A 24,687-nucleotide genomic window follows, 5' to 3' on the forward strand; every position below is an offset into this window, starting at 1 on the left:
GATTAACATCCTCTCTTCCCACCAATCCCCTCAATGTAGGAAAGATTATAGCCAATAATGCACGATTCCAATTTCAAGCTTGAGTTTTACAGGGCTGTTCAGCGTCTGAAACTTCAAATGACTGTAACAGCAGACAATTTTAATAAAATTCCACCATTACATTTAATCCCCCTTTTAGGGGGGATTAACAGTGAATGAAGTGCATTTTGAGCAGGGGTCAGTGAACTAACCTGTCATGTTTTAAGCTTCAAATTATATTTTAGAGCTATTTGTGGACATGTTAGAAAGAAAGGAGAAGCTTGCCAAAGACTGCCTTGTCATAGGACTTTGAGAAAATAGATGTGCTAGGACAACGTTTTAACGAATATGCTATAAACAGCTTGAGATGCTGTAAATGTTGCTACCATGCTAGGTTTTAAATATGTTACTAGAATAACAAACACTCCAAAGAGTTTCTTCATGGTATGGTGGAAGTCATTTGGCTATCAGTGTTCGGCAGCTGAAAGCGAAGAAGCCAGAGAATTCAAATTACAAGCTGAAGAAGTGGTAGAAAATGAATACTGCTATCATGTGACATAAAAACAATTTTTCTACTGAAAGCAAAAAGTATCTGAGCTTTCATGTGGCAGATAAGTTGGCCTCATGATTTCCTGTTAAAAGATATAGCATTATGAGGGAATGTGAACTCTTCTACTTGAGCCTCATCCTAGCATAGCTTGTGAAAAAAGCTTTGCTGTGTTTGCAGGCTGCAAAGATGCCTTGATTAGCTGGGGAAAACAATTCTCTCAAAGCTTCTACCTTCCTGTCTTAGATATTTCCTCATTATGGCAAGCTGCTAAACAGTACTGATTTTTTTCTTCTGTGCTCACAGAATATGGCTGTTCTCAGATAACACGGGTTATCAATTTTCAAAATTTTAGTTCTGTTCAAATGTTTGTTTAAATTCTGTTTTTATTTTCTTTGGAGAGTCAATTTCTTGATGTCTGTGTAACCTTGTATAGAATATAGGATTACATTATTATCAGCGATAGCCTAGCCAATCTGCTAAACTAGGAATTCAGCCTAACATTGTTCAAAACTTGAATCTGAGGACTAGAACTTGGATGTTTCTGACTGGATCTGTGATCTGCAATTTAAATTGCAAATGGGAGCCGATGGGGGACAACTCCCCTGAGCCAGAGCTTTGAGTCTAGCAAGAGCCGTAGCCGTGGTTTCCCTATAATGTGCTCTGTTGTTCACTCAGTAACAGACCTCAAAACGTGCCAAGGACCAGAACTCTGTATGGGGATATTTCGCTATACCAGTATGAAGTACATCCAGCTAATACAGAGGGGAACCAATGCAGCAGAGCTGTAGCAATAGTTTGAGCAATGATGCGGTCAGATACCACACAATGTGGTAAATACGTAGCAACTCAAAAGACAGGAAAACAGCAATCATGATAAAAGTAGTCACATGTAAGTTGCTGGGGGGGGGGAAAAAAAGCAGATTTTAAAGAAGTACTGTTCAATACCATTGAGGACTAAATGAATCCTACACAGGCATGACTCAAAACACAAAGCTGACAAGAAAACTAGCATACAAAATTAAAAGCATCTTTCATGCAGTGCAGAATAACGGCATATTCAAACAATACTTGACCTTTACTGGTTTAAGTACAGACTAGGACACACAGCAAAGCAAGGTACAAAGATCTACTAGACAGAGGACAGTCAATGGTTTACAGATGACAAGGTAATTGTATCGCACCAGGACCTCTATGACCATGGAGCATCTGGAGTAATTGAAGAAAGAATGACAGTGACCTTTGGAATGAAGTCTTCTAAATGCTGGAGTACAGACTGGCACTGAGGGGAAAAACAAAAAGACAGTGATCATGTCTGAGATTCCCATGAACTAAACTAAATGCAAATTAAAAAAAAAAAAAAAAAAAGGAAAGAAAAAGAAAAAAAATGTTGACAGTTTAAGTATAGACAGCCAAACTAGATTCCTTTTTACACAGTAACGGTGAAATCAGCAGGGTTGAGAAGAGGGATCTGGGACTCCTGCATAGCTTGGTTTCTCTCATTCTCCTTCTACACACTGCAGTTCAGTCTGCTAAACTCTTACATTTCAGAACTAGTCTGTTCACCTGTTTATAATATAAAACACCTGGATTAAGGGAGGAAAGCAACAGAGACAATGAAAAGTATGGAATGGTTTCTATATAGGACTTCATTGTGTATGAAAGAATGCTTCAGTCTGGAAGTAAGAAATGGTAGATTTGGGGGTTCAATCAAATAAGGGCTATAGAGAGGATGAATGGGATCAGCTATTGGCTATTTCTTCTGACATACAGATGTGGGAAACCAGATGAAGCTAACAGGAGACTAGCAAATAAAAGGAGGTTATTCTTCACACAGTGTATAAAAGCTGCAGAACTTCTTGCTGCTGTGTGTTGTTGATGCTAAAAGTACACGAGTTCAAGCATAGACTTTGCAAGTCTACAGAGGAGTTGACCACAAAGCTTTTAAATGCATAAAAACCATATGTGGTTCAGGAAATTTCTCAGCTCTAATCAGCTAAAAGCAAGAGAGTGTGGGACAAGTATAGTCAAATTTGGCTTGTTCTTAGAGGCTTCCCTGCGTACCTCCTTTTTGCTGCTGTCCGAGAAAAAGCACTGGGCTAAAAGGACTTTTTGATCTAACTCAACACTAGAACATAATACGCATGCCTAAATCCAGATCATGTTATTAGGCTCAAGTCAAATATGAGGTCAGATGACTTTGGAGTCTAATATAGCCTTACATTCTATTAAAATCTATGAATAATTAGATTTTTAACCAAGAAAATCCCTTCTGTTCTACTGATCATAACTCTAAGTGAATAGTTTCATTATAAGTGCCAGCACGCCAGCACTTTCTGCCAGTGAAAACACTGGAAAAGCCATCATTATTCACAGACATTTCTAATATTAAATGAAAGTCCTATAGGGGCAATAGATAACATTGCAGAATGATAGCAAGTTGCCAGTGCCTAAACATGGCATATTTTACATGTTTTCCATTCAATATATGATGTGTAAGCTTAGTAAATAGCTGTAACTGTAGCTGTGTGTAGCATCTCAGAATCAATCCTTGCTGCTTTTTATTTCAGAATAAGAATTCTTGGACAAGATCATTCTGAACAGTAGCACAGTACAATGCGCTAGCTTCTCTCTGGCCGTGCAGAACAACATGCCAGGTATGTTAATTACTAAGTGACTTAGGGCTTACGTATTGCTTTACAAGTGTCTAACACACCTATGGCAGCTGCTACAGGGCAGGAGAAAATTATTGTGTTTCTCATAAAATGAGTACAGTCTTTATACTTTCAGCACAGTTGACCAGATTCCTGACAAAAGGCCACAAAACCAGGGCTTTGTATCACACTAGAGGTAATGGCTCAACGCTTAATGTATTAAAGGAGTTAAAGCTCTTAAGCTGTTCAGATCTGCTGAGCAGGGTTGTTTCACAACATGAGAGAACACAGTTTGGACTGCTTTTCAAAAAGACAAGGAACATGCTAATGTAAATTACACTAAAGACAGTATTGTTTGAATCATTGCTAAACTTTCCAAGGTTGTTGCTTCAGAGACATAGAAAATTAAATAAGATGCCAAGTTATTTTCATGGCAGGACTGACCTTGTGTTAGTTACATATTACACAATTGGAAATGGTCATGTAGTTCAAAACAGCACTAAGAGCTAGAATTTTAAGAATATATAGAAAAAACATCTGCAAGATAGAAACAACTAGGAAGCTTATCTAGAAAATGTTATCTACAGTATTGAAATTTAAGTTGCAATCATCTAACCTTTTCATGCCAGTTAGTTTTACAGGTCTCAGGCTTGAACTTGTACATTGTCTGCCCTGTTTACAGACACTGGCTACACCCCCCGCATCTGCAGTAGTAGGCAATGAAACAATAAATGGTTCTTCAGTGCCACCCTCTGTTGAAAATACGTAACTACATGGACAGATCCCTTTACAAAAAAGTATACTGTAGGAAATAATATATACCTAGCCTGCATGCAGAACAACAGCTACCGTCTGTTGCTGCAGCACATGTATGGCACAAAATACAGCATTTTTTTTAATCAACTAAGATGATCTGAGGACTTTAATTGCATTGCTGAATTTCAGAGACACGAATGCTACAGTAATACAACATTTACATGAAACCCCAAACAAGGTAGAAATTACAGTACATTTAGATAGAGAAAAATCAAGTAACTTTTGGTAGCAAGTCATCTAAGCAGTATTTGTCATCGGTAATTTATTACTCATAAAAGGAGGAGTGTGTAAACAATGCATTTGCATTTGATTTACTCAGTAGCAATTGTGGTGCTATATACGCTGAGATAGATAAGGATTTTGGATAGCAACATTTTACGTACATAGCAGCTTAGTGACTACTGATGTAAACACAGACCAAAGTCTTACCTTTGAGTACAGCAAAACCATACTTTTACTGTCTGAGAGCTTGTACTCTGAAAAATAGAAAATTAAAGAATATACATTCATAATATTGAGAAAAGATACTCTAAGTTTTTCCAAAATCTCTACATAATTGTTACTCATATTTCTGCTTGTATTCAGACTTATAAATACAGACCCTCACTACCTCCTTAATTAGGGCCTCTACTCTCATGAGCCTAGTATGTCTGGTTGCACAAGGATAATATTTCAGCATTTAATCTGATAGTTTCACAATCGCTGGCAACATATTCAGATTGTTCATGATTGTTCTGTTATAGTAAGAAAGGTACTAATATGTAAGCATGTAAGCATGTGTAAGTACTAATATGTAAGAATGCACGTACAGTGTGCCTCTATAACCACTCCTCTTATCATGAGCTCTACAACAGTTTTCCTGAATGCAATGCACAGGAATTCTTTTCTCTGGCCAGTTGTATTAAACCATTGTTATTTGCTACTGAGCTGGGTAGGAGTTATTTTGTAATATCATTATTAGAAGACCAGTTAACAACACAGCACAGAATGTTACAAATTCTCTATTTATAGTGCAAGGTACACATCTTTCATTACATTCTGGAGCTGATCCCAAGGTAGCTCTTCATTAAGGTATTTTGCCTGGTGATGAAGAAGCACTGAGAGTGTTCTCATTTGTACTTGCTGCATCATGGGCTGCTATTGCAAACACTGTTTGCAAGAGCCTAGAAATGTTTAATAAGTGTCTTTTCCTGCATTACACTTTCCTTTATAGTAATTACAGAGTGGAGACATGCTGCGCACCATAGGATCCCATTTATATAGGAGACCCTCCTGTAATCAGGAAAGCAACATGTAAATCAACTTTACACTGGCAAACCACATCAATTTACCCTAGCTTAGAGAATGGAGTAGCCCATAATTTTCTGATCAAGGTGTCATGTGACTTTCACACTGTCATTTATAACACCATTGAACTGCATTTGCTGTAGGACAGCTGTATCTATCCTGCAAATGCTATCTTCTTTCAGTGGCTGAAGAACAAAGGGGTTTAGACTAGGAACTTCCTTCAGAATCATCAGGCAAACAAGGTTGCTGACATTGGTTTCCATCCTCTCAGCAGAAACGTGATACTTGCTATTCTTTCACCAGCAATTGCTTTATAGCCAAACATCCAGTGGATCTTTCTGAAGACGACACTTGGAAAGAATTTTAAAAGCATTTTTGGGACTGTTCTTCATACAAGTTATGCATAATATGTATTTCCCATGCATCAGCTATTCTGTAAATTGTTACAGACATGCTCTTAATGCATGGAAGGGTGGATGTGCTTAGAGCAGAGGATGTTAACCCAAAGACTCAGCATCTTGGAGTGAAATTCTGATTCTTAGTATAAGTATGCAAAAGCTGGAAGTATCAATTATCATTTCAGTGTAGCAGCTCAAACACATTAACTGTCTAAAAATGCCCAGTGGTAGTGCAAACTACAGACTATCCACCAGAGGGAAGCTCATGTGTATGAAGAAACATAACGTGGGCAAATGAAACACCTCCCTTGTACTTAAACCACAGCAAATTAAATTCAGAATGTTTCTTAGCAATAGCACAGACTTTCTCAATTTTTGAATGTTTTCAGAAATTATATGCCAATCTAAGGGTAACACACTTAACAGAAAGTTTCTCATGTTCATGACTGCACTATTGCATTACATATGGAAAGCATATATAATATGCATGTACACAAAACTTACATATTTAGACTTTTATCTTTTAAACACAGAAATGCAGCCTAACTTCATTACTGTTAATACAATTAGACCAGTGTTTATGAGGGCAGAAGTCCAGGGGCATGTTTATACATTAAAAACTCTACCACACTTGGTCACTAGGATGACTGAGATACTGACTTGTTTAATCACTGTTGTGTTCAGCATGTTATTGAACATACTACATTGCTAATGGAAATACCTGTTAAATTTCCTATAAAGTTTGTGTCCTACTAAGGTAAATTCAACAAATAGCAGTCACTTTTAGAGATCATTAAAGATGTCCTAAAATGAGTCTGAACTTTTTGTAGTGACCCAACAACCACATAGAGCGCTTCAAAAACACGGTCCTTAGCTAATGCTAATGTTATCTCCAATACCTTTATTATTAAATCTATAAGCCTGTCTTCAGAAAGTTACTCAGGCAATCTCAGCATTTCAACACCTGTCTGGGATCTGTTTGGAAAGAGAAATCCCACGCTATTCCTGCAATGCTGAGATTCATCTGGTTTCTTTTTTAAATGAAAGATACAGCCTGAGGCAGAGACCATCTGGCAAGCAAGCTTCAACTGAAGTGGGGGAAATATGTTTCTGAAAAATATAAGGACAGGTGCTTCAAAGTACAACCAGATCCATATGTCACTGGATTAGAACTATACCGATTCTGATACAACCTATTTTTATAGACAATTGCTTTTTGCCACCAAAAGTAAAGTTTTGAAGAAGAAAATCTTACAGAGGTACTGAGCAACTCTCCTTGATTTTTTTTTTTTTTAAGTATCTGCAATGTATTTCAATCTGGATATACCACTGGCAATAAGTAAATAAAAAGCCCCCCCAAAGAATGTGTACGAAGGTGATTTCATTAGAAGAAGAGACATTGCCCACCACTTCCTTTTATTAGTGGATTTTCAGAAATTCCCTTTAGAATATACACAATTGATTTGGGTTTTCCCCTACCCAATTGGTACTACATGCAGTAAAAAAATTAAAGGAACTGGAATCATATGATGAAACCCAAATTAAAATATCAATTACACAAAGAGCGTTTTGAAAAAAATATTCTTGACTTCAGTGGAGTTATTCTGGATTTGCAGTTGATCTCATTATACTCTTACGAGATCAAAAACAGCTAAGCCGATTTGGGGTTGGGAGGAGGTGTTGCAATCCTTTTCCCATTTTGGAAGATACTTCTTAATGTTATGCACTACATTTGCCAGGTTTGTAAAAATCTACCTCAACATTTAATGAAATAATCTGTATCACAATTTAAAATTTAATAGATTGTGCTATGCATACTTCATTTTTTCTGTGCTTATTTTACATAAAATACTCTTCTAGTTTCACTTCTGTGACTCTTGCCCATTTTTGTTGGTGCTGCTGTTTTGGTTCCTCCTTTAATTATTTGGAACCAGACTTAAAAATAAGATGTTCTGACACTCGAGTAAGACAGTATTTCCATAATCTGTGGCCAGACAAAGATTTATTTATTTATTTATTTTTAAGAACTTTTGATTCACACAGGATTTGAATACTGCACTAACTACCAAGTTTCCTAGGAGATAAAGTCATAGCCCATTGCTGGCGCAGTAGGACAACCTAATCATATATTTTCTGAGACACAGACCATTTCCTCCTAACATTACACCCAGACTATTCTGGTGGTGGTTGTTTAGCTAAAGAACTGCATTTTCCCAGAGCACTGAGTGACATTGGTAGTAGGGTGATGGTTGGACCAGATGATCATGAAGGTCTTTTCCAACCTTAATGATTCTATGATTAGAATTACAGCTCCGTCCCACTTCATTGTACATGTACAATCTCACTACAAAAGCTGATTTCCTCTATGTCAGCGTACTTCCAAAGCATGATCAAGATCAACTGTTTTCTGCTGAATTAAAAAAAAAAAATAATTACATGAAGGTAGACGGTATAATAATGTTTCATGCTCTAAAATGCTATTTCATGTCAAACATTTAATGCACATTTTTGGTTTATCTGCCACCCTTCAGTCTTTTTGTCTTAAAATAGAATGTTGACATATTCACAGAAACAAAAGTAAAGTAGCAAAAGGACAATTTTTTTCCTCCTCATAGCTGTTGGTTAGACCAGTAGCTTTAACCAAGTAGCAGGCTTCTTAAAATAGGGAGACTTTTGAAAGACCACCTCCATGCTTTAAAATCTGCTGTGATGCATGTATAATTAAGAGCAAAGTCAGGGACAACACTATTTTTATTTGTGCTCTGCATGCAAAAAGACATACTGTTTTCCTAAACAGGAGGAACACATGCGGTCAGACGTTTGTGAGCATTAGGATGTGAGGTCACATGCCATACAAGTCTACAGAATATCAGTTAGGGAAGTTTCTCTCAAGTTGTTTGCTGACAGTTTCAGAATCAAAACTTTCAGAGTGCAAAGCGCCAAGGATATTAGCACCTGAAAAGAACTGAAAAATTTCTGGAATGAGTGAGGCTGAGGAAGTCAGCACCGACTTGACATGGAATGCTGTGAAGTTGGTAGTCTGCATGATACTGAGCTTGTCATTTATTATTGGGACCCCTGGAAATTGCATTGTCATCTGGACTGTTTGTACAAAAATGAAGCAAGTAACTCCTTCAGTCCTGCTGATCTTGAACCTGGCCATTGCAGATATCCTCATACTGATCACTTTGCCAATCTGGATTTACTCCTTTGCTGACTCATGGGTTTTTGGAATCGTGTTCTGCAAAATACTGGTCTTCATGATTTACTGCAGCATGTATGCTAGTATGTTTCTAATTACAGCACTGAGCTTGGAGAGACTAATGGCTGTGTTTTACCCTTTCACAATGCAAAGGTACAAAACAAAAGAAAATATTTTTGTAATCATGTTCCTCATTTGGTTCCTGTCCATTGCTTTTGGCGTTACTATTATTCCATTCCAAGAGACAGATGAAATCAACGGTGGACTACAGTGCACATGTCGCAACTACTCTACTACTGGACAGAAAGTGTCATATCTTTTGCTGGAGACTCTTGCAGGTTTTGTAGTTCCTTTTTTAATTATATGCACTTGCTATGTGTGTGTTGCAAAAAGAATAAGACAAATGACTTACCAATCAAAGCAGCGATCAGAAAGGCTCATTACCAGCATAGTGGTGGCATTCTTTTTATGCTGGTTCCCACATCATCTCTTTAACATCCTAGATATTATTTCAGTTCAGATAGAAGACTCTAATGAAATATATTCGGCACTGGAAAAAATTATAGACAAAGGAGAGTACGTCTCCGGAGCACTTGTATTTATCAGTAGCTGTATTAACCCTCTACTTTATGCTTTTGCTGCACGAAAATTCCAGAATCACCTGAGATTTGCCAAGATATCAAAGCTGTTTGAACAGTTGAGTCAGACTGTAACAGAGGAAGACAAGAAAAAGATTTCTTCTGTAACCAAGCAAGAAACTATTACAGCAGGCACAGAGAATCTCTAACAAAGAGCATAGACTTCGTGAGCAATGGGTTTCTGGGGCATTCATTCAGTAGTCCTTTCACCTAGTAGTCAGTTTTGTTTTCCAGGTAGTCCAGGGGATGCTAGAGACAATTCAGGTTGTGTGTGTTACAAAAGAATTGGCAGTGAGAACCTTGTTTGGTTCCTAACCTGGTATCCACGTCACAAAATCAGTTTCACCGGTGCTGAGAAGCAAGATGGATAGAAGCTTAAAGTATAAGGAATACAAAATTTTTATTTTCCATTACAACTATTTGTGATTTCTAGAAAAGGCATTTATGTGGAAAACAAGATTTGGAAATTTAAAACTTAAAAAGTTTGTCTGGAAGAAGATTTGAAATGCTCAAAAAATCCATAAATATAATCCGAAGTTCTAAATGAGCATGCTTAGATTCTTGATATGGATATGAATGGATTTTAAGAATATTTACAATACATAAAAACTTTTTTGTAGATGGAAAACAAAACTTTTTATTCAGGACTTTGTTTAGATTTGAGAATAACAAGGGTTGTTTACACAAACTCATTTACTGAAGTATCTTATGCTAATGCATCTTAAGTAAAATATGAAATGTGACATGCCTTTTCAGAAAAAGGTACAAGAATTCTGTGGTTTATGACAAATAGAGACCTCATGCTATATTTGATTTCAAATATATTGCATATGTTAGTGGAAACTACTGATATATCAAATATACATACTGTGAGTAACCTCAAAAAGTCTGATTTAGTTAAGCTCCCAAGATGTCTATTAAATTATGGATGAATTGGATCAGATCCCAGGGGAAGGGAAGTAGAGATCCTTGATATTTTTTTAACCTGTGAGAAAGTTATGGGAGCAGTACAAAGTGCCTAATATCTTAAGAATTTCATCTTGCGCATAAAAGCATTATTTTGTCTTCTCTTCTAGAATAGTGTATTTCGCTTTTAAGAAACAAAAAACTTAGGGCTTGCAAGGAACTTGTTTTAGTTTTGTGAATGCATGCAAACTCCCTGTGAAAAAAATGCATGGCACCAAGTGTTTGCTTTTGAAGCTTTATTGGTTTTTTGTGTGTGCTTTTTTTTTTAAAAATTTCAATCATGCTTGACATTTTTATACTTACTTTTGCTTATTTTTAAATCAATGATTTGTAATAAGATGAATATAACTACTGATTACTAAGACTTACTATATTATTATTGTAACATCCTGTACATTGTGTTTTGAACAGTTGCTGATAGCTATTGTAACTCATATTTACAAAGAAAATACAAGAGACTAACTAGAACTTCATTTTCAAGAACTGATTACATAACAACCAAGGATATTTGAGTTGTATTACTTCAGTTTGTAAACTAGAATAAAGACAGGGAAGTAAAAATCCTTACCTGGTAATATTAGAATATTTCTTGAAATTTTGCATGAGTATTTGTTATTCCTGCTTGTTATGAAACCACACCACAGAGGACTTCTCATCAATAGGGCTCCTTTACTGAGGTAAAAGGAAAGAAAACCTTAGCAAGACCTTGTTTACAGCAGAGTAAGAAGCAGATGAAATCCCTTAGAACTATACCCCACCCACTCACTACTTTTTCACCCTAATAATGACTCCTTAATTGCTATATTTAATATGCTAACAGCAAAGTAACAGTATCTCACAATAAAAACAATAACTTTAGTTAACTACTGTATAAAAAAAGCAAAGCTGTATTTCCCAATATGTTCTTGAAATAACAGTCACTCGTTATTCCATAATAGCACCGAACCGATAGAGAGGTAATAAGCACACAAATAATGTAACTGAGCTAGAGTCCTAGGCCACGAGAAACCAAGCACTTTGCAACTTAGAGATGGGAAAAGGCCCAGACAAGCTTCAGTACAAGCTACTTGACTGGAATTTTCTGTCACTCTGTCCTACATCTAGCTATCATCAGTCTTAGGAAACAGGCTAAACCCTTTAGTCATTTGTGTGTGTGCATCGTCTATCTCGTGAATGAAGTCATTTCTTTTGGTGCCATTTCCTCTTAAATAAGCCTTCCAGGAGCATTCACTGCATGTTAAATGCCTTATGCCAACTATGCCTTACCCAGGACAAACTAAAAGGAGATCACAACACTATCTACTGCTGTGGGCTTGTTTTTTTAATCAACGGGTATGGAATAATGGGTTAGGGTGGTTGTTTTGTTTGTTTGTTCTTTTTTTTTTACTTGTCACTCACACAAGTGAACTTTATTGCTCAAGTTGCATCCTCCACAGCATCTGTAAATCTTAAAAAGGGAACAAATAACATCCCCAGATCAGTAAATGCATTCTAGGGAGATGATTAGGTAAGACAGTTCTAAATAGAATGCAGTAACTAGATCCATGAGTCGATGTAGATGTATAAGGTGATGACCTGGCTGACTGCTTCTTTCTTTAACAGATACACAACAGGCCTGTCAATGCAGCAACATTTATCACTCCATCTATACTAACATGCGCTATCACAGAACTACAGGGATTCCAACAGGCCCATTCGGTCAGCAGACATTGGATATTCTTGTCTCCTAAAACACTGAATCCCAGCCAAACCCTAAGACCTGGCATAGATTTGGTCTGAAACACTGCATCTTATGATAGTGATACCTCATGACTCCTGTCAACTACACTACATATCAATGCTGAAGATTATATTGGAAGCTTGATAGAAAATGCTTTCCTTGATTGCTTAAGATAGTTCAAAGCAGTGACTTGGAGTAGTCTCCAAGTATAGCTGGAGTACTGGTAAAATCTTGCAATACTCAGACAGTTCTGGTTCCATCTGTGAAAAATGAGGTTTCATCTCACTTGAGTTCCTCATTTGTTTTCTTACTTCCCAATTCTGTGTTTATGAAGTCTGTCTCTGTGGTTTCAGCGTCCAGCTATTTCTCATGACACAGCAAGGGGGAAGGCTGTGCTAAGAGAGGGCCACTTCAGTCACCTGAGTCAAATCACCTCAAATTACCCTGAGGTACAGGGAACATTATGTGGAGTCAATGCAACACTGCTCAGAACATTGTGTGCTGGGAGGCACAAAAAGATTCCAGATGCTTTGAGTTTCTCATTTGTTTGTCAAAATTAATAATCTTTTAACATTAATCTCTAACTTGAAAGTCTTACCCAGCCTGAAACTTGGTGTAAACATTCCATGGGTATGCAGCAGGAATTTATTACTTATACTGCAGTAGGATTGTGCTGCATAAAGGGAATTCATTATGTATTAGCAGAATTGAAGGAGACAGTGAAGCATTTTTAATTCATGCATAGCCAATATACAATAAGGGTAAAAAAAATAGCAAAGGAAAATATCAGTCTAACAGGTCTTACTTTTATTGCCTGCTGACATCAAAAGTCTTTTTCTAAGCATTATGGTAAAATAGTTATAGAGGCCTGCATTAAAACTGTGGAGCTTTGTGGATATTCAGAGGCAACTCAATTTAAGAGGTGACACAAGAAATCAAAGATCCTTGTATTCAGGTAGAAATCAGGCAACTGCATTGTACTAAAGAAACAAAATTGTTTCTTTAATGAAATCGGCAGAACACTGACTGGGAAGAAAGAAGTAGAGCAAAAGTTAAGAGACATCTGAAAGACAGATGAGAGTGCAGTTATGGATCTCTGTTAGGATTACTATTAACAGGACTAAAAGAGAAGGAAGTGTATGCAGGTCTGGAGTGAAAGGAATTAAGGAACCTGGAAGCTAACAGATGGCATGGAGACTACATAGGTGTGCAAATGTTCTCACATTCAAGAAACTGTCTGATCAATAGTAAATACTTTAGAAGATACAGAATTAGAGAATATTAACAGTGGTGAAGTTTTTCTCTGGCTTTATATCCTACAGCTCTTGTAGGACTACTTTTCCTGCATGTATGAGGAAGGGGGAAAGAATAAGTGAAGGTTTATAATTGATTGGAGTAGGAGAACAAGAGAAATAAGTCAATTTGGATTATAAAGAAGCATATGGTCTTAGAATGAAACTGAGAAGTTCAAGAGTGCACAGCAAGAATAGAGAAGGAATTGAAATAAACATTGTAAGGCAGTTTCAGGTTTTCGTAAATGTTTGTCAGTTCAATTAATCACCAAAATTGTGCATTATCAGAAAATTCCTGTTTGAGCTCCACTGTTTGTTAATAGGTTAAAGAAAAATATCCCAATAAAATACAGTTTGAAGTCATAACCCTGTCTTCTGAGGGGATGAGTAGCTTATGCTGCTCCTGTTAGCATGAAGATTTGGGTGTGACCAGGGCTGCAATGATGGCCTCTAAGATTTCAGAAACTTTACAACACTATTGCTAAGAAAAGTACTAAGAATTCTTGTACTGATAGGTTTAGAGATAATAGACTCCATATCCTGTTTGATTACTTCATGTCTTTTTTTGCCTTAAATCAGTTATTTTAAAAGTCGTGCTGTGGTTTTTAGTAAGAATTCAATATTTTTAACTCTATTCATTTAGGTTAAAATAAATTAAAGATTCAGACTAAAAGAAAGTTATTTTTATGGAATATGCAAAGTTTAAGTGATTTAAGTGATAGAATTAATGCAAAGGATACTCTAAGGTCTTCCAGTATAGATTAAACAGTCACGACTCTCTAAGAATTAGTAAGATTATACTCTTCCAGAACTGCAAAATTTACAATATTCTTAATTTAATAGAAGTCAGCTGCCTGAACTGCATCTTGATTGGAAAAGTGACTGGTCACACCCCAGTTTGGGCTGCAGTTATGTAAATACTAACAAAGCTTACAACTAAATACATCACTGTTACCATTGGCAATTAGCTAGATAATTGTGTTAACTTCATTGAGATATCCAGAAACGTTAAGGTATTTTAATTATGGATGTCCATGAAGTAATATGCCTAGATGGTCTTAAACCAGAGGATTAGTAGTTTGGACTGTTCTTAGTAGAACTTAAAGTGAAAGTTCTAGATTTTTATTTATTTGAATAGCAGACATGTTCACAACATAACATTACATGAAAAATTGAAGGGCTAAATATTTCTTTCAGAGAATTATGAATTTGAACTACCATTTCTGGCCAGTTGTATCACTCAGTAACATGCTAGGTATGCCACCAGAAGAGTAGCAATAGGAAAAGAGCTATCAGAAAATCACTTCTAGTCTTAGACACCTCATATTATGATAAGGGGATGCAATACAGACAATCTACAAACATCTTGCAGGTTTCATATCCTAACTGTACTATATAACTTAAGCTGTTATTGCAATATTAACATTCACTGCAGAATTCCCTATTGAGTTCAGTGAGTAATATTGGAAAATTCAAAGCTGTGGCCATTTTTAAAACATTGTAACTAATGAATTACGTTTATGTCCATTTGATTTTAAAATATAGCCATGAACCTTCAGTGGTGCTGTAGAACAGAGAAGTATTACGTAGTTAAAATTGAAGGAAGCATTTGTCACAGTAATCTTCTTACAACCCTTGTTCTCTCCTGCCACCATGTGGCTCTCATTTTGAAAGTTGGGGCTAATTTCAATACTCATAAAGTCACTGAAAGAACTAGTTAGGTACTTTGCCCATTGTTTCAGTTATGAACCATATTTTGCAAGTCAAGTCTTTGAGGCAGAAAGGCTCACAGAAAGCACAACAGTATATTAAACATCCAAGTCCCATTCATTTCTGAGTGATCGAGTTGTTTCTTCTCTTACTCTTTCAGGAACCCAAGCCTACATTTATTTATGTTAAGCATCGAACAAGTTAAGTTGCCTGAGAATTTTTGACAGAATACAATTTCCTCAAAAAATACTATTTTGAAAAAAAATATTGAAAACAACTTATTTTCAACAAAACCATTATTAGGCATGTTGAGCTAGATGCTGACACTTGAACTTGAGTAGCTCACATTTCATCCCAAGTGAGTGTATTGACTTATAGTGTTTTTTGTTATTTTGAGATGCTCCCAATAAGTTTCAGAAGGTCTTGAGTTCATTGTGATAAACATAGGAACAGTTTTTGCACTCTTGAAGATACCCACAATAAGAAAACCACAAAAATTTCACCTTTAAGAAGAAAGAAGAAGCACTAAGAATGAAGTGGAAAACAAAGATTTGGTTCCAAATTCCTTTTTTTCTTTGTTGCAATGTTTAGTTTCTGTATGTAATGCTTTTAGAATCTCTATGAACAAGGCTCAGCTTAATCCTCTTACACTTGTCACATTGAATAGCATTGCACTAATTGACTGATCCTTCTCTTAAAAAGATCAGAATCAGAAGAAACAGGTTTTGCTAAAGAACTTCTAAGCACTTTGAGGAAGAAGAAGTCATAAACTGAAGGGTTCTACTCATGTCTTTCCTTAAATATTTAGATCACCCCAAAACTTGCACTGTACATTACACTAAAGAAATAGCATTACCACTATTTTATATTAGGCAACTTAGTTCACCTGTACTGTGAAAGCCAAAGTAAGATATAAAATTGAGATTTTCTCTCTGTAGATTCAGTCAATGCTCCTGTAGTTCACTGTTACATAAACAGGGTCAGTCCGAGGGCCAAGCTGGAAAGTCAGCTTGCACATAAGGTTCAGGGTGGGGTCTACCAAGAGTAACCAGGGTCAAATACAGCCCAACAATCGTGCAGCAGGATTATGGTGATTAGTCAGGGCCAAGGTAAAACCACGTAGTCAGGCCCCAAGTCAGAGCCTAGATCAACAAGTTACATGGCCAAGCACAAACAAACCTGGAAAGAAGCAACCCAATGACAGAGCTCAAGCTCTGAGAATTAATGCCCAAGCCTGAGTTTATATGGACCTCTGGGCCTGTGGGCTTGAGCTCTCAGGTTGGGCTAATTAAGGTCATTAAGGGCTGTAAGTGCATTCCTGATTGATTCTCAGCAATAGTTAAAACACCAAAGAACAAACACAGAATAATTCAAATTATTCATTGATTAATACTTGTTTATCCTCAATTGCTTTTTATGCAAAGGTTTAAGTTGGGTAAGTGTATTTCCATACTTGTAGGCTAAATGTAAAAATAGGCTTACTTTTCACCTTTGCTGCTTTAGCCCAAACTACTACTTTTTCTTTTAACTTCTCCCCTTTTCCACATGCAAAATAGCTCACCATCATTCTTGTTTGAGGATAAGTACAATGGTGTCTCTGATCCCTGGCTATAGGCTCCAACTGTGGTGTAGAAACATGCCTGAATTCATCATTTTCTTGTAAAGTGGGCCACAAAAAAAAAGGGGGGGGAGAGGAAACCAATTTGATTTGTCTGAATCAGAACATAAAAGATTAGCCTCTTAAGCAGCAACTTCCCATATTTTGATTAACATTATAGTTTACTCAGTTCTTCAAAGAGATCTGTTAAAGGAATAGTAATTACTAAAGAATTCAATGACAGGAAAACCTAAAGATTTATCTCTTTTCTATAATACCATAACTGCTTCAAACAGTTAATTATCTCTGTCTAAAATAAGTGGTTTAAACACTAACTCAGGATGTGTAATTAATGCTTACGTGATACCAAATAATCCCTTACAACCATAATATTTTTTGCTATAAGGAAGAAGGATTTTAACCTGTATAAAAAGAGGCTTGGGAAATGGAAAATTTCCATCTTTACAGCTGTAAGAATTAGAACTCAGGACAATCCATTCTATCAAAAAGAAAATAGGGGGATATCATACTAAAAAAGGCAGTGAAAGTAAAGAAATACCTCTCTACTCAATTTATAACTGGCCAATGGAAACCAGGGGTGCAGGTGGTCATAGAAACAACTGGTGTGGCAGGAGTTTTAAGATGCTATAATTTTATGACCAGTTTTAAAAGATGATTTCCTGATGATTCTGGACAAAGAGTTCTGTTTTGTATTTAATGTAGGATGTGTCTGCAGAAATTTCATCATGCCTCAAAACACAAGCCAAAAGTAAGAAGAGGTGCTGCCTTGATAACCTGAATGCAGGCAAAAATCGTCCATACAACTGACAGAAGCTGTGCTATTTGTGATACTAGTCTGTGCTATTATTACTCCCACTTTAAAGACAGGAAAATGGAAGGTAAGTGGAGGTACCTAAGGCTACAGAAGTAGCAGGGTAAGAGTTAGAAAAGTGTAATAATATATTACCATGTGTTAAGTATAGGTCAAGCAAAAGTATCAACAGCACAGGTAGGCAAAATATTTCAAAACTTTTACTGTTAACAGACTGCTGGCTTTTTATGGAGTTGGTATGTCAAGAAGGTAGACTGCTTAAGCTAACATGGAATTAAACTTAATAAGGTTCTGTATGCGGCTTCCTGGATCAAGAATAAGGGAAAAATAATAATGGCGAAAGTTACATTAAAGTGATACATTAAAAATTGAAAATTAAAATTTTCTCAGGGTATAGTTAGGATGAAAAAAGTATATAAAGTATCTATTAAGTCTATAAAAAATTGCCCTTACAGACAAAGTTTTCCACATCTAAAACTATGATTCCTAATTAATGCAAAAATTTTAACTTTTTATTGCAAAAGTCTCTAATGAAGTTTTAACAATAGCAGGGAATACATAGTCACAAAGCAATCTCAAACAGCAACTAAAAAGAACTCTTCAGAGTGAACGGCTACTCTTTAGACATTTGATTTCATTATGTCTCAGAGCATAGGGTGAAATCCTAGGTTATTACTTCTTGCATTTACAGAGAAGATTATACATAAATAGATGTTTATGTTCATCATGTATAATCCCTCCTTTTAGAAATGAACCCAGAGGCTAAATGAAGATGTCTTAGAAGCCTGTAGAACAAAAGGGATGGTTTTTGTTCTTTTCTCCAAATACTGTAGACTCAGACATGTAACAAATTAGAAAAGCACTTTAAAGCCTAATGATTTTCAGTAAAAATACAAGCTTTGTTTTTTAAAGTTAAGAATATATCAATGACCTTTTTTGTATCATCCCTGACTGTTACTTTCTGAAATCATCTTTTCTGGTATGCTGTAAGGTGATGTGTTGTTTTAGTATCAAACCTCTGAAATTCTATTTCAAGTTAGGTATGTATTTTCTGTTTAGACCTAATAATCTCTGTAGTACAGGTCAGATTTTTTATAGATTAGTTTAATTTGGGGCAATTTACACTTCAGAAAAGCCAGAGAACACGAAGGCTGCATCTCTTTATACATCTGTCTATAATGGATTTCCTTCTCAGCTTAGATTACAAGGTATTTGTTTTAGGTATTACCTTAGTCTCAGGTATTTATCACAGACAGCTTTCTTCAGGATTGTAAGCATTGTCTCCAAGTTGAATTTCCTAGTATGAATCATTACATTTAGAAAAAAAAATAAGTAAGTGGTGGGAAGCTAATTTAGCTGACGTATTATTCATGCCTTTATAGCTCTCCATTTTTCACCCTATTGCTCAGTATGTTGAACTGGGTGGATACTGCAGATGACACACAGCCCTCAGCTTTGAGTTTTATGTAACACACCTATCTCATTGCCTCTGGCTCTTAGTTCTTTTATAACCTGCATTATTCACGTATTCACTAGAATACAGGGAAGATGATAAATATTTAGCAAAGATTTAATGAGTTAATGAATTGTCATTTTACCCTTTGCTCACAAGGAACACAATAGGTAGCACAAAGAACCAGCAAGTAACAATCAATAACAGTAACAATCAATAAATTTGTGTTTGTATGTACACATCTGTATGTGTACACATACACTTCTCTATATACAGAGTGTGCATATGCAGAGCCATGTTTTTTCACTGGATAAATAAATTCTTCTTAGCAAAGTTGTAAGTCTATAAAATACATATGTAGCCTACCAACTATATATATGTTACAAAAGCAAGGAAAATCCCTAATTGTGCAATGAGTTTGTTCCTGCATAACTGTTGCATGCACTATTTACTCTTATTGGCTTTCATATGACCATTCCAAAGCTTAAAACTAAGTATGTGTTCAATGTTTAGGTTTTCAGAGGAACCAGAATGTAAAAGTGTTTTTAAACAGAAAACTAGTTCCAAGTTTCGTTTTCTTTTGTTTTTGTTGTTTTGGAAGAATATTCCTAGGATGTATTTACTTTGCCTGATGTTTTTTTTTGATATCTACTACAGTTCCATCACCTGTAGTCTATTGGCATGTGCATGTGTGTTTGAAATTAGATCCTTTGTCAAGGACTAGTTTTGACTACCATACCAGTAGGAATATGTTGACAGTCAAAAGCAATGTGGAAGATAACTCCTTTTCCTTGAAAAGATTCAATTTTTGAGATGAGGATTTGGCAATTTTAACAAAAGATTAAAATAAATGAAATATTCATATATTTACAAAGCGACGTTAAAAAAAATCCATTTATTATCTAAAGATGCTTAAAAGTTGTAAAGTGCGTATTGGCTAACAAACTATCATAAAGTCAGCTTTTGTGTAGTAATAGCACATAATAAACTAAAGAAAGAACAGGTTGCAGACAGTTTCTGTAGAACATGTGATGTGCTGTGTGTTCACACCCTAGCTCGCCCTGTAGTGGCTTGTTTGTACGTCTACCTACAGGCAGTAGAAGCCTTGTTTCACCTTTTGCTCAAACTTAATTTAGTAGGTGCAAGCAGCCAGGATAGTAGAAAGAGAAATAATTAAGAATGAAATTAGGCTAAATTTAGTCTGAATACTATACAAAGCCTTACTGACTTACATATACCGAGTATATAGAGAGTATATGGTGAACATCAGTGAGAAATAAAAATTTGAAAACTGAGATTCTGATTGATTTGCATAATGTAAGTCTTTAAGGGTAAAAATGAAACCCAACAGGCATAATGAGATTTGCAATAAAAACCGCAGGTACGCAAATCTAATGCTGCCTTCCTCTTCAAAGCATATAGTACTTTGGGTACTATCATAAAACAGCAGTGCTGTGGAGCAAAATAGGAAAGGAGAGGTTGGAAATTGAAGACATTACAAATGTTACTTTCCTCGAACGTTTGGGGGATGAATTGGTTAACATAGGTACAAAAGACATGAGAATCTGAAGCTACCTTTTTGAAAAGTGTGCAAGACTCCTCATAGTCCCTCTTCTCTGTACATAAGTGTACAGAAGGGCAGTGGCACCGTTCTCATCATCTAACTTAGGGTATTTAACTGAGGTGGTTATGTCATGAAACTGTGGCTTCAGGAGATGCTTTGGGTTAAAATTAAAGTTTAATACTGACAAAAGGCCTTCTCTGTTCCCTCCCTGTCCTTCCATAACTCTGTGTGCTCTTGTGTGTGATCTCACTACTTACCTTGTGCCACCCCTGGAACTCATTTGACTGCAGAACAGCAGAATAAAACAGCAGAAACTGTTTTACCCAAAAGTGTATGTTTTTGCAATGTTACTGAGTTTAGTTGCCTGACCTTGAGAACAATCAGATAAGCTCCAGATGCAATACAGAAGAATGTGGGAGAAAAGTAAAAGAAGCTGGAAAGAGGGGATGGAACTGGATGCCCTCCCTCCAAGAGCTGTCAGTGTGGCTCAGCCACTTGTCAACCTCTGGATTCCCTGTTTACCTTGTAGAAAGAAGTAAGTACCTCCTGAAGCAGCTTAGAGAAACATTGTATTCTACTATTAACTATTTATTAAAAAAACAAAAAAGAGGGGGGGAGATAAACATTCCAAATTATCTTCTTAAATGAGAGGTTCAACTTTATGTGGTATAAATACCCCACCTTCATCTTCCCTGTTCCAAATTCAACCTCCAGAGCAAGCTGGAAAATAGTCTCTGGATCCCAATGACTTTCTTTTCCGTTGTTAATCTTTTCTACTTGACATCCCTCTCATCTTTCTGGTGATATTTTCTCCTCTCAATACTCCTTGTCTATGTTTCCAGATTTGGGGCTTTTCTTTTCTGTTTTGTTTTCTTTTCTTTTCTTTTTTCATATTGAACTCATTCACTGTGTACTCATTTTAATGTTTTCTTTCATTATGTGACTTTGTTTACAGTTCTTCCTACTCCGTCATTTGTATCTTTTATTCTCATTATTATTCCACTTCTGGCTATGTAATTGCTCAGTGTTTGCATTCTTCTGCAGTTGCTCCGGCTACATCTATTTGAATTTTCTGCTGTGAATACTGTTTACTATTTGATAACATAGTTGTCTTTACATTTGCTTATGTTCTGTATAATGTTTAATTTGTATTTTTCTTTCAATTGTTTTTTTTTTTTTACTTTTTCAGTCTTATTTTTCCATAAAAATGCAGTAAGTTGTAACAGAGCAAGACATCAATAGCAAATAGGAAAAAAGCCTAAGGAAAAGTAAGAGATAACTCTTTCTAATATGCCAAACTTGTTCTCTCATTTGTGTAACCTCTGTCAAAAAGGATGAGTCAGAGATTTTACTTTTTCCTGACGTTACCAGTCTAGTCAAATATCTGATTCAAAAGCTACTTCCATCAACCTAAGGATTTTAATTTCTCCAGATCTGTAGCATCTTACAGATCAGACTTCTCAGCTCTTTTCCGTAAACAGGAGACCCCTTCCAACAAACAGTGGCATGTCCTGAAGCCATCGATCAGGTAGCACAGGTATTCTAGCTCAGATGTTGTGGGAAAGTGATGGAACTGTAGGCTGGAGGGTTTCAGGGTAGGACTGTGACAGAGGCATCTCTCTTCCAGTGCTAGAAGGGAAGAGAAGCAGGAGCACAGCACAGCAAATATATGGTGGCCTGGCTTTAGGAGAAAATGCTTTTGGTAGCAATTGTGTAAATTTCATTTTCATTGCATGAAACTTAATAGGTCTGGAAGTTACTTATAGATTTTTATATTCCTGTGTTTCCTATCAGATAAGTACTCTTTCTGATTTTACTGGCAGAGAACCTAGTGGATCGCATACCCTCTTTAGGATTTCTTAGAACCATAATAGGAACCTAGAAATGGAGTGAAGACTTTCTGATTCTATAACAGCTGCTTTTCCTTTTAGATTATCTTTCTTACATACATCATGCTACTCTGCTGATACTCTCATTATACTTGTTCTTTGTATCCACATGTTCTCTTTAAATCTCTCTCCTGTCAGTTATAACATGATTTTTTTACCTTGATTCTCCTGCATCCATTCTCATTTCCTCTCTCCTTTGTTTCTTTAGTTGCATCTTTCAGTCCTTCAAGTCCATTCTACCAACTGTTTTACACTACCTTCGTCATGTTGGTGCTAAAAGAAGGATGCTCACGATATAAAATATTGGAAGAGGGATAAAAAGGATCAGTTTGAACTGTTGAGTCAGTGGCGCAATAATGTAAGTACTGTTAAGCCTGTGTCTTGTAAAGCTATACCATAATTTTTCCTTCTGTCAGAACTTGAACTTGTAAATGAAAGCAGATTCACACAGTATTTGAAAACAGAGGCTACCCTATGACACAGAGCTGATTAATTCTGCTCAGTATTTTGTATGTCTATTTTCTTGCCTTTTGTCCTCATAAATGCATGACATCATGCGCAGATGGAAAAGACTTCCTAACTACAAAATGAATCGGCTTTGTGACTGACTGTGAATCACCCTTTAACACTGTGTGAGCTACTGCTGTAATAATGAAGTTTTTAGTCTCTCTCCCTATTGCTGAGTAGACCATAAAAAAACTGCTTTTGGAAAAGTTCTTTTGTTGTTGTTTTATGGAAGCTTTCATATCTATTGACTTTTTAAATGTATACCCTTTATATCCCTGACATAGCAAGACTGGAATTCCAACAGATCTCATAATGAGCTATGTATTCACATAACAAAGCATAAAGAGTTAGCTTTTTTTTTTGTGCCAGTATTTTCTAGGCCAGTGTACATAGGTAAAGCTTCCATTGTTAATCATTGCCAAGATAGTACTAAATAGATTGTTTTGATCTGTTGACATTTAGAAGAGTTTTAATGCATTAACATGCTAGACTCTGCAGATCTGTAGATTCCCCTGAAAACAGTAAAAACTGCATGCATTCACAAGATAAGGAGCAGGCCTTTTCCAGTGCTTGTGTGTATGTGTACACACACAAAATATGTCAGAAGTTAGGAATAAACTGAATTTCTGCTTTCAGGGATTCAGGGATTGGTAATTGCTTTATCTATTTTTTTCATTCTTGAACAGTATAATAGAGAATTAGATTAGTTTATTGTGGTGAATCTTAGTTGATCTGATCCAGTTTAGTCTATTACATTCCTTTTCCTGTTTTACAGATGACTGAATTTTTCCCTTGGGATATGGGGAAAGGATTGAAGTAAGAGAGCTGACTTTGGTCCCTCAACTCCTTCTCCAAAGTAAGGCAGATAAAAGTAAAATTTATTATATCTCAGTAACAGCTTTAAAGAAAGAAACATTTTGCTTCTAAATTTAATTAAATTTAATTAAAAATCAGTATGGATCTTGGAAAAAAAAATAGGGAGTTACTAGTGCACAGTGCTACCATGCATATAAATGTAAATTAAGCAACTTTGCTCTTGACACACTGATATTACTTAATACAACCACAGTATCAGACAGAAGACATATAGCAATAGTCAGCTTTCTGATGCTATTAATACAGCACACAGAGGTTTCATTTAGTATCTTTTAATAGCTGTAGCAAAGTGACTTAATGGAAAAAAATATGAAAGAAGAGAAAACAGTAAGACTAGTTATTTGCGTACCTAGTAGACTTCCTGAAGCTGGAAGTAAACAGTGTTTACAGTATCAAAATTCCCTGTCTGCAGTCTTCCTATCCACTGTTAATTGGCAGTTTACTGTAAACATCAAAGTAAAAACATGTCTTGAAGGTGAGTTTTAAGTTGAATGCTAATTAATTTGGGCAGGGTTTTCTACGTTTAAGGGATAATGTCAAAGACAGTTTTGATGTAAATAAACAAGGACCAAAAAGTGGCATCTGGCTGGAAATATTGGGATAACAGATGAAAACCATTGTGAAGGACCAACCTGATTGAGGCCTGTAAATACAATGATGAGTTGGGGACAAAAAAAAACAAACACTGGCTGATTTTAACAGCATTTTGGTAAGATGCAAT

The 24,687-nt window shown here is 36.0% G+C and overlaps 1 protein-coding gene and 1 long non-coding RNA gene across 19 annotated transcripts in view; one reads left to right on the top strand and one right to left on the bottom strand.

The window, feature by feature from the left end:
• LOC308176825 (leukotriene B4 receptor 1-like) overlaps window positions 1–24,687 on the top strand; it is a gene marked incomplete at its 5' end in the record, with an annotated part of 134,838 nt that overhangs the window by 100,584 nt on the left and 9,567 nt on the right. For 5 of the 17 annotated variants that reach the window (XM_080553086.1, XM_080553088.1, XM_080553085.1 and 2 more), the window contains 2 exons: window positions 3,136–3,222; window positions 8,518–11,093. In XM_080553086.1, the coding sequence (XP_080409212.1) occupies window positions 8,702–9,709 (1,008 nt within the window). In that variant the 3' untranslated portion in view covers window positions 9,710–11,093. The other 12 variants (XR_013938661.1, XR_013938666.1, XR_013938668.1 and 9 more) reach the window with 4 other exon arrangements.
• Window positions 1,714–17,559, bottom strand: LOC308176838. Of its 2 annotated transcripts, XR_013938680.1 has the most exons (4): window positions 11,095–17,559; window positions 9,335–9,472; window positions 4,465–4,511; window positions 1,714–1,847 (listed from the first exon to the last, which is right to left on the bottom strand). It is a non-coding gene; the product is annotated as an uncharacterized lncRNA (long non-coding RNA). The 2 variants fall into 2 exon arrangements; XR_013938681.1 differs by lacking the exon at window positions 1,714–1,847 and having other exon boundaries at window positions 3,232–4,511.

The sequence above is a fragment of the Anser brachyrhynchus genome (assembly GCF_964034855.1).
Source record: "Anser brachyrhynchus genome assembly, chromosome: 12".
NCBI classification, from domain to species: domain Eukaryota; kingdom Metazoa; phylum Chordata; class Aves; order Anseriformes; family Anatidae; genus Anser; species Anser brachyrhynchus.